The sequence below is a fragment of the Myxocyprinus asiaticus genome, chromosome 4 (genome assembly GCF_019703515.2).
Source record: "Myxocyprinus asiaticus isolate MX2 ecotype Aquarium Trade chromosome 4, UBuf_Myxa_2, whole genome shotgun sequence".
NCBI lineage: Eukaryota > Metazoa > Chordata > Actinopteri > Cypriniformes > Catostomidae > Myxocyprinus > Myxocyprinus asiaticus.
The window spans coordinates 18,685,559-18,698,763 of NC_059347.1; the positions used below are offsets into that span (position 1 = coordinate 18,685,559).

The following is a 13,205-nucleotide window of genomic DNA, read 5'->3' on the forward strand; positions in this document are numbered from 1 at the left end:
TTATTCATGAAATTATCATGGTTTCCACAAAATACCATAGGTTAGTTAAAACATACATTAATATGAGATTGTCAAAAAGCTCCCTTTCAGAATCTTTCTGTCATTTTGTTTAAAGGGATAGTTCGCCCAAAAATGAAAATTCTCTCATCATTTACTCACCCTCATGCCATCCCAGATGTGTATAACTTTATTTCTTCTGCTAAACACAAACGAAGATTTATACAAGAATATCTCAGCTCTGTAGGTCAATTCAATGTAAGTGAATGGTGGCCAGAACTCTGAAGCAGCAAAAAGCACATAAAGGCAGCATACAAATAATCCATAATGCTCCAGAGGTTAAATCCATATCTTTTTACAACAGAATTACAAAAGCATCAGGGAACAACTGAAAAGAAGCCGGCGAAGGAAGAAAGAGAGAGGGGAAAAAAGGCAAAGGTAGCCCATACAAACTGTGATGACATGGCAGAAGAGCTGTCTGCAGGGACCACAGAAGTGGGGGAAATTCCTATGTATGGATTATAAGGAAACTGACTTTCATGAGGCTGAAGACCTCATGAAACCTGCCACACAAACTGGTACTAGAAAGCACACAAGGAAAATAAATGAAGATACAACAACAGAAATCGATCAAAATTTCACCTCACCTCTCTTCCATGGATGGCATTTTTGGCCAGTGTTTTTCTGATAGTGGAGTCATGAACAGTGACCTTTTTTGATGGAAGAGAGGCCTGCAGTTCCTTGGATGTTGTCCTTGCCTTTTTTGTGACTTCCAGATGAGTTATTGCTGTGCTCATGGAGGAATTTTGGAAGGGCAACCACTTCTGTGAAGGTTCACTACTGTGCCAAGTTTTCTCCATTTGGAGATAATGGCTCTCACTGTGGTTCTTTGGAGTCCCAGAGCCTTTCGAAATAGCTTTGTAACCCTTCCCAGACTCATGTATTTCAATCACCTTTTTTCCTCATTTCTAGAATTTCTTTTGACCTTGGCATATTGTGCTACTGGGTGAGACCTGTTAGCCAAATTCTTACTACTTATGAATTTTCATACTGAAAAAGTTCTATTTAGGTGTTGATTTGATTGAACAGGGCTGGCAGTAATCAGGCCTGGGTGTGTCTAGTCCAGCAGAACCCCATTATGAATGCAGTTTCATAGATTTGGTGATTCAGTAACTAAGGAGCAAATACTTTTTCACACAGGCCCAGTTGGTATTGGATAACTTTTGCTTCAATAACATCATTTAAAAGCTGTATTTTGAGTTTACTCATGTTAGAATTTTTGAAACAAATTAGTTTGAGATGTACACAAAAACAGAAGAAATCAGGATGGGGGCAAATAATTTTTCACAGTACTATAATTTATTTTTTTGTCATGATTATTTTTCCATTGGTTTCTCATTCTGAACAGGAAAGCTCAACTCATAAAACATCCTCTCACTTTCAACTGCTTTTATGGAAGGTCATTGACCTTCTGCACCAAAAGCTTTCTGCTTAACATTAAGCTATGATGAAACATGCAATTTGTCATGCTTTCCAGATACAATGCATCTGGAAAGTATTCACAGCGCTTCACTTTTTCCACATTATGTTACAGCCTTATTCCAAAATTGATTAAATTCATTATTTTCCTCAATTCTACAAACAATACCCCATAATGACAACGTGAAAGTAGTTTGTTTGAAATCTTTGCAAATTTATAAAAATAAAAAAAACCACACACACACCACACAACAACAACAACATGTGCATAAGTATTCACAGCCTTTGCTCTACTTTGTTGAAGCACCTTTGGCACCAATTACAGCCTCAAGTCTTTTTGAGTATGATGCTACAAGCTTGGCACACCTATTTTTGGGCAGTTTCTCCCATTCTTCTTTGCAGGACCTCTCAAGCTCCATCAGGTTGGATGGCGAGCGTCGGTGCACAGCCATTTTCAGATCTCTCCAGAGATGTTCAGTCCGGTTCAAGTCTGGGCTCTGGCTGGGCCACTCAAGGACATTCACAGAGTTGTCCCGTAGCCGCTCCTTTATCATCTTGGCTGTGTGCTTAGGGTCGTTGTCCTGTTGGAATATGAACCTTCGCCCCAGTCTAAGGTCCAGAGCGCTCTGGAGCAGGTTTTCATCAAGGATGTCTCTGTACATTGCTGCATTCATCTTTCTCTCAGTCCTGACTAGTCTCCCAGTTCCTGCCGCTGAAAAACATCCCCACAGCATGATGTTGCCACCACCATGCTTCACTGTAGGGATGGTATTGGTCAGGTGATGAGCGGTGCCTGGTTTCCTCCAGACATGACGCTTGCCATTCAGGCCAAAGAGTTCAATCTTTGTTTCATCAGACCAGAGAATTTTGTTTCTCATGGTCCGAGAGTCCTTCAGGTGCCTTTTGGCAAACTCCAGGCGGGCTGTCATGTGCCTCTTACTGAGGAGTGGCTTCCATCTGGCCACTCTACATTACAGGCCTGATTGGTGGAGTGCTGCAGAGATGGTTGTTCTTCTGGAAGGTTCTCCTCTCTCGACAGAGAAATGCTGGAGCTCTGTCAGAGTGACTGTCGGGTTCTTGGTCAACTCCCTGACTAAGGCCCTTCTCCCCCAATCGCTCAGTTCGGCCAGGCGGCCAGCTCTAGGAAGAGTCCTGGTGGTTCCAAACTTCTTCCATTTACGGATGATGGAGGCCACTGTGCTCACTGGGACCTTCAATGCTGCAGAAATTTTTCTGTACCCTTCCCCAGATCTGTGCCTCGATACAATCCTGTCTCGGAGGTCTACAGACAATTCCTTGGACTTCATGGCTTGGTTTGTGCTCTGTTAACTGTGGGACCTTACATAGACAGATGTGTGCCTTTCCAAATCATGTCCAATCAACTGAATTTACCACAGGTGGACTCCAATCAAGTTGTAGAAACATCTCAAGGATGATCAGTGGAAACAGGATGCACCTGAGCTCAATTTTGAGTGTCATGGCAAAGGCTGTGAATACTTATGTACATGTAATTTTTTTTTCGTTTTTTTATTTTTAATAAATTTGCAAAGATTTCAAAAAACTTCTTTCACGTTGTCATTATGGGGTATTGTTTGTAGAATTTTGAGGAAAATAATGAATTTAATCCATTTTGGAATAAGGCTGTAACATAACAAAATGTGGAAAAAGTGAAGCGCTGTGAATACTTTCCGGATGCACTGTATACTTTCTACATTTAAATAAATTTTAGTCCGTGTTGAACTCTATAAGAGGCTATACTGAAAATGTATGCAACAGTTTTGTAGCTTAGTAGTTATGAGTTTTGAAAATGCCTAAGTTACACTTTTGTTTCATTCCCAGACCTTGCCATGATGTTTATACCTGTGGGAGGAAAATATTTGATAAAAACAAATACAAGGGAAGGTAGGAAATGTATCATTTTTTAAATGTCATTTGTTAAGAGAAAAGTGATCTGCTGCTCTGCTTTTTGTTTTTCTTCATGTAAAATTTAAAAAGCTCAACACTTTATATTCCTTTTCCCCAAAGGTTTACAGAAGAAATCAAAGCATTGCTCAGATTTCATACAATGCATGGCAGTAACTGGCAAAAGATTTCAGAATTGACTGGTCATAGCCAGTTCGCTCTAGAGAAAAAATTTTCTCAGATCAGTAGCTGTAAGTTTAAATCCACAGACCTCTTTTCTTCATTTCCAACTATGTATATAGCTTGTCCTTTGTAGGTTATTGTTAGTCATATCAATCCCTTTTCACACAGCTTAAGTAGAAGGGCCATGGTCATAGGAGGTGGTGCAGAGACTTTTGAGGGCTGTGCGAAACCATATTGTAGCAAAACTGAAATCTGAGGCTAATAAGAAAACACCAACCAGAGTCAGTAGAGAAATGCTCTACAAGAAACTACCCTGTTTGATATTGCTTTGAAGGTAAAACTCGATGTTGGAGCAAGTGCCAAGAATGAAATGGTGAGAAAGAGGAAAATAATCATTATTGTTTTTAATATTCACACAAATTTGAATTCACATAACATTTTATGTAATTAACCTATTTCTATAATAATTTCCCCCCTCACTTCAGTTTCAGATAAACTGTCTAAAATCTGTGGTTGTCTGCTACAGAGGCTACTGTTCCTCTTAATGCTGCATAAACATTTTGCATGAATTTTCTGCTTCACCCTTAAGGATGTCCAGCCTAGCTGTGCAGATGTCGTAAGGGGCTGTATACAGTGGCAAGATATCTCAGGAAAGCAAAATCAGGCTTATTAAAGCGTAAGAGAGCTTGTTTTTTGAAGGCTTGGTTAGAATGTATTATCTTGACTTGTTTTTACCTGGCATCTACTTGTAATACATAAAAATGTTCTTTACCACTCACAGGCAGGGGCGCAACTACACATTTCCAAGCGGGTATGCAAAACTACATTTTGTGCCCCATGTATCTGTCGGGGGGGGGGGTGATGTTGTAAGGGTCGAGGAGGCCGATTACACCACCTTTAGTGAGCCTCTGGCGCCCCCCTTTACATGGCGCCCCATACATTGCATACCTTGCATATATGGTTTTTGCACCTCTGCTCACAGGCTGTATGAAATGCAAATAGAGGATGTTGCGGATGTCGACTGGGAGGATCTCACCGCATTATTTGCAGCACCAACAATGTGATTATTACATGACTGATCTGCCTGCGTGATATCAAATCAGCCTGCGTGATATCGAATCGTCGGACAGTGGGGGGGGGGTGCTTAGCGCGAGGCGCAGTAGCAGATCCTGGCATAGGCGAATTAGGCAGCAACCGGCCACCCCCCCACAGTTCGCAAGATTGCAATGGGAAAAGGTGCCCCGAACTGTGCTGCCCCGCACCTGGCGAGGCGATAATCTGACGTGGTGCGAGCTGCGAGGCGATCGTCTGTGTTCCACGAATGCTATACGGTCCTTGAGTAATGTATAATGTGTGAGGAATGGCAGCAGGTGGAGTTTCTGGTGCCCCCCTAGGGAGTTGGTTCCCTACGCAGAATGTATAATATGTGTAAAGGGAGCAGTGGTACTGTCTCAAATTATATAACTAGCTTACTAACTCCTGTCCACTTTAATTAAAAAAAAAAAAAAAAAAGAAATTTAATGAGGAAGACGAAACTGATCAAAAGCAGAAAATATTTAAGATGTATTTTTTTTTTTTCCTGTGGTGATATGCTAATGCTGCATTCACGTTGTGTTGTAATTACAAGATGACTATTCGGAGATTCCACTCATAACACCAGAAATGACCCATGGGTGGCCTTGTTAATGACAACAAAATACTGTTACTACACAGCATTAATCCAATAATTAATGCATTCGTTGAACATGGGAAATTTTCCTAACAATGAGGGAAATATGAGATCTCTGAAGGTTCCATTAGTATGATCGACTGATCCAAAATAAAGAGTATTCCCTAAGGAGTTCATTAAGTAGGTGTAACAGGCATCTGAGTCCAATTACACAGGCTGCATTATTCAAGTTCCTAGTAACTAGAATAATGTGTCTGCTTATTCAGGCATGATGCTGCTGCTGGCGGCGGAGTAAATGAGCTTGGTGTCATGTTTTTTGTCCTCTGTGTCTGTGCCTCCATAAAGTGGCATCAGCTTGAAATTTAAGTGCCAAATTGGCAGAACAATGGTTTTGGAGGTTTGTATTTTCACTGAATTTTTGTGTGGACATAATATTAATTTTTTAGATTAAACACTTCTGTTCTGAAATCCATTATGTGCAGTAAAAATATTTCTTTTATTAATTTAATATTATTCATTTATTATTGACAAAAGAACCCATGTATGTGCATGTAGTGACTGGAGTCTGAATTACCTTTTAAATCATGTCTATCAAGTTATGTTGGCTATCAAACTAAATTGTTCCTTCTTTACATAATTTTCCCCAGACATTGTTGACTTCCTGTATAAGAAAAGCTTGCCAGGACTGATTTTGAGGACTTTGATGAGAATGAGCTAAAAGTTGACCAGCAGGAGACCTTCCTTCTCGCTGACATCTTTAAGGACATTGAGGAATCTTGTGATGACAGTGATGAGGAGAGTGGACAAAGACAGAAAGAGTGACAGCAGTTTTACTTTACCTTAAATAATTGTACAAATCAATAAGACCTGGAAAAATATTGATGCTAAATATTCAAAAAAATGTACTGAATATATGCTCAGTGTTAATGTTAAAAAATAAACAACAGTCAGACTCTTGGGTGATGGAGAGAAAGTTTAGTTAGTATGAAGTTTTAAAGACAGGTTGTTGCACTTCACATTAAACAGACATAAAACAATCCTGTTTCCTTAGCTTTGAGTCATTGGACTACATTTTCAAATCAGCCATGGCTCGTTGCAATGGGTCAGAACTCCAGAAATCATGCTCCCAGCCTAGAAACCAGCCTGTGAATGTGGGAGGTTCAAAGCCCTGCTTCACCGTAACAATGGGTGTTCTCTTATCCCTATTGGCAGGATCCGTTTCAATATATTTAGCAGCTGAAGAGAAAAAAAAACAAAAAAGAAACTTAAGGATAAAGATAAATGGTTATCTAATAAAAACATCTGCACAATGTTGCTATTGAAAATTTGGTCCTTCTCACCTGAAGTCACAGCTTCATTTTTCTCTTCTTCATTAGCCTCGTTTCCAATCCAAATAAAGACCTTGGACACAAAATTGACTTTAAGAATGGCAGAGCATTAGTTTAGTTTTCTGGAGTTCATGTTATTGCTCAAGTGGTTACCTGATCCCAGGTGTCCAGGATCATTATATCATCTGGAGCCAAGTCCTCCTGGGTCATCTCTCCTGGCACCTCCTCAATCTGGATAGACAAATAACAAAATTTGAGAAATATAAAGGATGGAACTGTATGCATTTCAGTGATTGTGGCCTGTTAATTTTGGACCATTCTACACCTCCCTCCAACATGGTGACAAGAACACTTACAAGGAATGTTCCCGTTTTGTTAGAGCATGCAAAGAGCCTTGGGGGATGTGTGTCCATTTTGTTCTTAAGCCTTTCAGATGTGCAGTACTCAGCCTTTCCTCCAAGAGCACTCCAAAAATCATCTATACAGAAATTTGACAAAAAACCAAAGGGTTTATATCTTCAAATGTCAAGGTTAAATCATTTGGAACACTTGTCTACCATCAGTTAAGCAAAACATGTACACACACCTCCCTCTGCTCCTTCTGATATCTCTGAAAGTTCCACTCCTAAAATACCGCTGAGCTTTTGGGCTCCATTCTTTTCGACATTACTGGTACCCTGACCCAGCCACAGCTTAGAGCCTGAGGGAATCACTAAAACGAAGGCATCGTTGGAGTTGAGGCTGGAGGCCACAGCATCAACCTGTTTCAGACAGCGTGAACAAAACAAATGCCAATTGTCTTAGGGAACCATTTTTGCATACATTTAAAAATGGAGAAGAACATGTGACAAAAACTAAACTGTACATTGTGCACAGCCACAGCTAAAATTTGACAATGTTCTTTCACTTTTGTTTATTCCACTCACCTCAACAGCTCGTGTATGCCCAGCAGGGTTGGCACGCACTTGGAAAAGGCGGACCTCAGAAGCCTGGGATTGGCCACCATCTCGTGAGGTTCCACCCTTGTGCACCACCATTGGGTGCCCTCCAAAGAGACTCATGAGTTGTGGGGGTTCTTTGCCTTGAATTACTCGCACCTATGTGGACAAACATGCTCACATTCATGGTGGTATATCAAGGTATCTTAGGAGTCAGCCTTTACATCGGGAGCATGTCTGTGATACCTTAAAATGCTGCCTCCAGAGGCAACTTGCTAAGTTTTGGAACAGACCCATTGATTTGTTCATGTCTCAAATCTCTACTTGTATTATCACCTGAACTGCAGCCCCACCAAGCTCTGCATCAAGCTGTGCTGCCAGGATGGCAGAGGTTCCCTTCTCATCTTGACTGGAGTCCTCCCCCTGCCTTTGGACAAACAACTCCATTAAATAAGCCTTTGCTGTGATGACTCATCTTATTGACTAACAGAAGCCAAGCTTGGTGAGGTTATGAGATACTCAAAGACCATCAGATTCTGTTACTTGTTCATGTGTAACATGAACGTCCCTGGCTTAGGATCAAATCCTCAGGCATTCTGTATGTTTAGTTTACAGATTCAGCATTCATAAAGGAATGGATTCTAGAAGTAAGAGTGTCTGTACTCCTTACCATATATATATGATCTGGCCCTGACGTTCTCCACGCCTGTAGCAGTACAGGATGATGTAACTATCTCCTCCATAGAACTGCCCATGAGTGGATGGGTCAACTGGAACCTTGTCTGTTCCCTCAATGCGCCAGATCTTTCCAAAGCAACAACAGAAGACAAATTGTCCATTAATTAAATTGTCAACTTCAACTCAGTTGTTGCAATCTTCTGCTAATTCCAATCTATTAGTACTTTGACAGCATAAGTGTCACATTTACCTTTTTCTCCCCTCTACCATCATCAAACATCCCATACTGAGCAGCCATTGCATCCGATTTGTGAAGAGATGATGCATCAAATGGCACTTTCTTGATTTTGGCGATTTTGTTAGGCAGATAGGCTTGTCCCATACCCTTTGTCTGGTCGGCATCGTGCCAGAACTTGAAAAACTGTTTGAAAAGAGGAGTCTCTCCATTCTCAGGGATGATCTGGACCTCAGTGTGTTTTGGGTAGCCCATCTTACTTATAAATTCCTCAGCAGTTTTCATACCTGCACTTCGCTCCTCTTTATTTGCCGCTTTACCTGTTTAAGGAAAAAAGGGTCAAGGTTTAGATTGAGGCATATCCCGCATATTTTGGTTGCATTGAACCGCTTCACTGACCTTTCCAGACAAATATCTTGCCACTGGAACCATGATCCAAGATAAAGCAGTCAGTGGACTGGAGTGCACTTTGGGAAAAGGGGTTCTCCTCAGCCACTAAAGTAACTGACATGCTCCCACTGGCATTTGACACCTGAATGATAATGACCATCATAATATCCCATTTAGTACAATTTTCAATATAATTTCTTGGGTAAAAGCCAGCAAGTAGATCAATGTACCTTGTACAATTTGGCTGACTTCCTGTTGGATGCATCAGTCTTAGTGTCTTCAGATTGAGCGTCAGGAAGATTAGGCTTTGGTCCAAGAATCTGACAAAATATAGTAGAGCACTCACATTCAGAATGTTGAAAAACAATGCATGTTGAATACTCGCCAAGGCACATATTTATTATACTTTTAATGCCATGTGGGCATCAATGGCTATTTTCATGGCAAGATCAAATTAGTAAAAAAAACAAAATATGCCAAACAATAAGTAAAAACATTTCTTAGAACATTACAACAAAAACTATAGATGTTTCAATTTGACATTTGATAGAAATTCAAAAACGTCATATAGTTTATGGACTCACTGCGGACTATAGCACAATTACGTAGTGGATTAAATCCATGTTTTAAGAAAAAAATAATTTTTCTCCCCAATTTTGGAATGCCCAATTCCCACTCCTTAGTAGTCCTCGTGGTGGCACGGTTACTCACCTCAATCCGGGTGGCGGAGGACAAGTCTCAGTTGCCTCTGCTTCTGAAACCGTCAATCCGCGCATCTTATCACGTGGTTTGTTGTGCATGACACCGCGGAGACTCACAGCACTACTCCGTGCTGACTCGTGCTACTCTCCGTGATCCACACACAACTTACCACGCACCCCATTGAGAGCGAGACCCACTAATCGCGACCACGAGGAGGTTACCCCATGTGACTCTACCCTCCCTAGCAACCGGGCCAACTGGTTGCTTAGGAGACCTGGCTGGAGTCACTCAGCATGCCCTGGATTCGAACTTGTGACTCCAGGGGTGATAGTCAGTGTCAATACTCGCCGAGCTACCCAGGCCCCTATTTAATCCATGTTTTAATGGATTTAAAACGTTCGGAGCCATGATATACTGGATGTTTTTGATGGAAACAGCGTGTACAGTATGTAGCGTCATGAGTAAATAAAGTGAGAGAGTGCAATAATGACTGTATTTCCTTAAACTTTCTTTTATGTCAGTAGTATAGTATAGCATATTAATAACTTTTGAGCTTCAGGGATTTCAGTCTTTTAAAGAATATGAGAGGTTGCTGACTATTTGGAGTGAATTTGTTTGGTATGGATAACTATGTTTTTTTTTTTTATTAGTTTGATTTTGTTTCAAGATGATGTCTACCGACAGTTAAACTACAAACTTTTAGTAGCCACTATGCTAATATAACCTGTCAAACAAAATTGTGTATAGGTTATATGCCACACTGACAACACTAAATAATATAATGTTGAAAAGAGAATATAATAAAATATGTAGCTGTGCGCATGCACATTAAAAACATCCAGTACGTCATTGAAGTCGACCACGTAGTGGATTTAATCCACTACATCACGCTACAGTTCGCAGTGAGGACAGCCTCAAGATTTTGAGTCTGTGCACATTAAAAAGTTGTTGTGCACTGTCTTTCTGTTCTAGAGCTATGAGCAAAGCATGGGCCTCTGCTGTAAAAATTGTGTTTTTTCCTGGAATACAGATGCCAAGGTGTTAAAAAAAATTATAATAAAAAAAATTTCTTCCTTGATCCTTACCAAGGCACTAGCCGATAACAAGTTAGTTAAGAAACACTGCATCGTATTATACTCACTGTTAGAATCTTCTCATTTTCCCCTCCTTCCTCACATACAAGAAGTTTTGCTCTCCCACAACGCTCGTTATCGCGAATATCTTTGGAAACGCTGGTGGCCTTCAGCCTCTCAAACTGGTTACACTTGGATCCACACCACTGGTATATCTCCTGAGGTATGCACAAAGCATGAATACATTTTTAATATTTGAATTCTCAATGGATATATGATAAAATGCAAAGGATTAATTTATTCCATTTCACCTTTCCCAGGTCCAGGATGAAGCAATCACCCTGGTTGAAGCTGTCCCAGCTCACTGGTACCTCAATGGCTCGGACTACACGTCTGCCACTCACATGGAGAACGCGCTTCACATCTACTTCATTAGAAGCTACATGTTTAAACCCAGAGGCAACTCCACCTTGCTGAAGAAATTAAAATGCAGGTTGTTTAAAGAAATGGCACATGCAATCAATTTATGAAATGCATTTTATGTGCACCAAATGTAACAACTCTACCCACCATGTATTTAAGACCTGATTTGAAGTAACCTACAAAGGTTTTTGACTCATATCCCTGGACTTCTCTGTACTGAATAGGTTTCCCTCCAAGGAAATCATCCATTTGAGTGGTAAAGATGGCGGCTGCCCCACTCTCATCTAGTGTGCATGCATCACCTGGAGATACCATTTGAGGGACCAACAATTTTCAAAAACATGTTTGAAGATTCATGCCATTTAAGAGTTGATTTACTCAATACTCACAGGGGACAAATTCCATTTAAACTAAACACACAAAAACACCAGTCTTACCAATCCAGAAATGAAGGTCATATTGTAGATTTCCAGAGTTTTGCTTGATGGTATTGAGGATAAGGTAGGTGTCACCTGTATAGAACCCACCATATAGATTCTGAGGCACAGGTGCCAAATCCAACTTTTCGATCCTCCATACCTGCAGGCCAGCCTGCTTTCCTGCCTTCTCAAATTCAGGGTGGTACACCATGGTGCTGTTAGAGAAGAAAAACAACTACTGTAAACACAATAGCCATTTTTGTATAATCCTTTGTTCCATAGTTTACCCAAACAGTGTCTGATGTTGAGAATTAGGGCAACATAGAGGAAGTGGGGGAAATCTATAATTCTGACGCTACAATACTCAGGAGGAACAACTGCAGTTCCTGTGACTAGAACACTCTCTCTACATCTCAAAATGGTTTCTAATGCTTCTGCAATCACACGCTAGGCAGGTAGGTATTAAGTCTCATTATGTCCCTAAACAAACATCTACTCCTCCAATGCAAAAAGGATGAGACAGTCAGGGCGTGTCTTTCTTTCACTTACTGAAGAAGAGTGAAGCAATGGCACAAAAACACCCACAATTTACCTTACCTGTTCTTAATTGTTTGTCTGTGTACAACATGATGTGTTTCAAATGTGGACAGTAAAAATGGGCAAAATGCAACCCTGCTGCCATGATATCCTATTGCATTATTATTGGTTAATGTAACTGTAACATGATCATCTAAACTTGACAAATTATATCCATTGTTTCACCATGCTCTTATTTATGGTCAGTAATTTACTGTCGATATCGCACATCATGTGGTAAATGATCACTGAATGTATGTTAAATGTCTGCAGTATTGTTTCTTGAGGGAACCATATTCTGCTTTTCAATGCAATGCAATTGATCTGAAAGGAGTGTGAATAAAACTGACTGACTTTAATAATCTACAATATTTACAGAGCTAAGTAAATGTAACCTTACGCATTTAAAATATACCATGCCATTATCGTATAGCAGATCATTTCAGTTTCTCTTAAAACAAACAAAAACATGCACTGACAATTTACAAAATAAATAAAAGAAAAACAAAGTCAGCTGAATAATAATAATAATAATAATAATCAATAATAATAATTAAAAAAAAGACAAATCGTTTTATATTTCTACCATGAATTAATTATGGGCTAATTATGTTTGCTTAGAGAATGATGCTGTGAGACCAGTCAATAATTAAAAGCTGCATCAGATGCACTGAATGACGCCTAATCAGCAGGAAACGAATTCATGTTTCTCTAAAAAACAAAACAAAACAAAAAAACGTATCAATTAGAATGCATTCGCTACTTAATTTAAAGAAATACAAATTACCTGTTGGGGAAGTCCTCGTTTTAAGATATTATTAGCAGTAGTAGATGAGTCTGGGACGACAGCTTTCAGGTTATGTTTGAGCACTGAACTTCCGCAGGTAGGCTGCTGATAGTAGCGACGCCCTTTCCACAGGTGTGTCACATTTGCGTATTAAACCCCTCCTTGAGCTCAACCAGGCGTTTGTTCTTCTTCTTCCGGCAAAATTAAAACGCATAGAGTTTTCCATTTATTATACTATAAAACGACACTATTAATACTGCTAAATATTTAAAGTCAAATTGTGGCAGTTTTCAGCATTTACGTATGATTGTTTGCGCGTCTCTGTTGCCAAAGATTATTTGCATTTACAGTGACAATATCTGTCAATGAAAACGTATGTGCGTTATTCTATCGGTTTATAACAATATTTAGTCCTAATGTTAGAAT

At 39.9% G+C, this 13,205-nt stretch overlaps 2 protein-coding genes across 2 annotated transcripts; one reads left to right on the forward strand and one right to left on the reverse strand.

Annotated features, from left to right (window-relative positions):
* Positions 1-744: 744 nt before the first annotated feature.
* On the forward strand, positions 745-6,052 carry LOC127439708 (transcription termination factor 1-like). The gene is made up of 6 exons (XM_051695970.1): positions 745-829; positions 970-1,003; positions 3,316-3,378; positions 3,502-3,629; positions 4,343-4,372; positions 5,901-6,052. The coding sequence occupies exons 1-6, from the start codon at positions 793-795 to the stop codon at positions 6,050-6,052; spliced, it is 444 nt and encodes a 147-aa protein (XP_051551930.1). The 5' UTR covers positions 745-792.
* Positions 6,053-6,190: 138 nt separating this feature from the next.
* LOC127440210 (gelsolin-like) lies at positions 6,191-12,901 on the reverse strand. The gene is made up of 16 exons (XM_051696675.1): positions 12,780-12,901; positions 11,435-11,631; positions 11,145-11,299; positions 10,886-11,047; positions 10,643-10,792; positions 9,030-9,119; positions 8,809-8,941; positions 8,425-8,729; positions 8,167-8,300; positions 7,833-7,923; positions 7,485-7,655; positions 7,145-7,319; positions 6,915-7,036; positions 6,712-6,789; positions 6,571-6,631; positions 6,191-6,466 (listed from the first exon to the last, which is right to left on the reverse strand). Exons 2-16 carry the CDS (start codon positions 11,625-11,627, stop codon positions 6,297-6,299), a joined length of 2,190 nt encoding a protein of 729 aa, XP_051552635.1. The 5' UTR covers positions 11,628-11,631; positions 12,780-12,901; the 3' UTR covers positions 6,191-6,296.
* Between the last annotated feature and the right edge of the window lie 304 nt (positions 12,902-13,205).

Excerpts from the sequence above, each read along its gene's own strand:
- LOC127440210 (XM_051696675.1), bottom strand. The coding sequence starts at position 11,627 with ATGGTGTACCACCCTGAATTTGAGAAGGCAGGAAAGCAGGCTGGCCTG. Across the intron at positions 11,300-11,434 it reads TGACCTTCATTTCTGGATTG|GTGATGCATGCACACTAGAT; the intron begins GTAAGACTGGTG and ends TGGTATCTCCAG. Across the intron at positions 8,942-9,029 it reads AGTCAGCCAAATTGTACAAG|GTGTCAAATGCCAGTGGGAG; the intron begins GTACATTGATCT and ends ATTATCATTCAG.
- LOC127439708 (XM_051695970.1), top strand. The coding sequence starts at position 793 with ATGGAGGAATTTTGGAAGGGCAACCACTTCTGTGAAG. Across the intron at positions 3,379-3,501 it reads AAAAACAAATACAAGGGAAG|GTTTACAGAAGAAATCAAAG; the intron begins GTAGGAAATGTA and ends TTTTCCCCAAAG. Across the intron at positions 3,630-4,342 it reads ATTTTCTCAGATCAGTAGCT|GCAGGGGCGCAACTACACAT; the intron begins GTAAGTTTAAAT and ends TACCACTCACAG.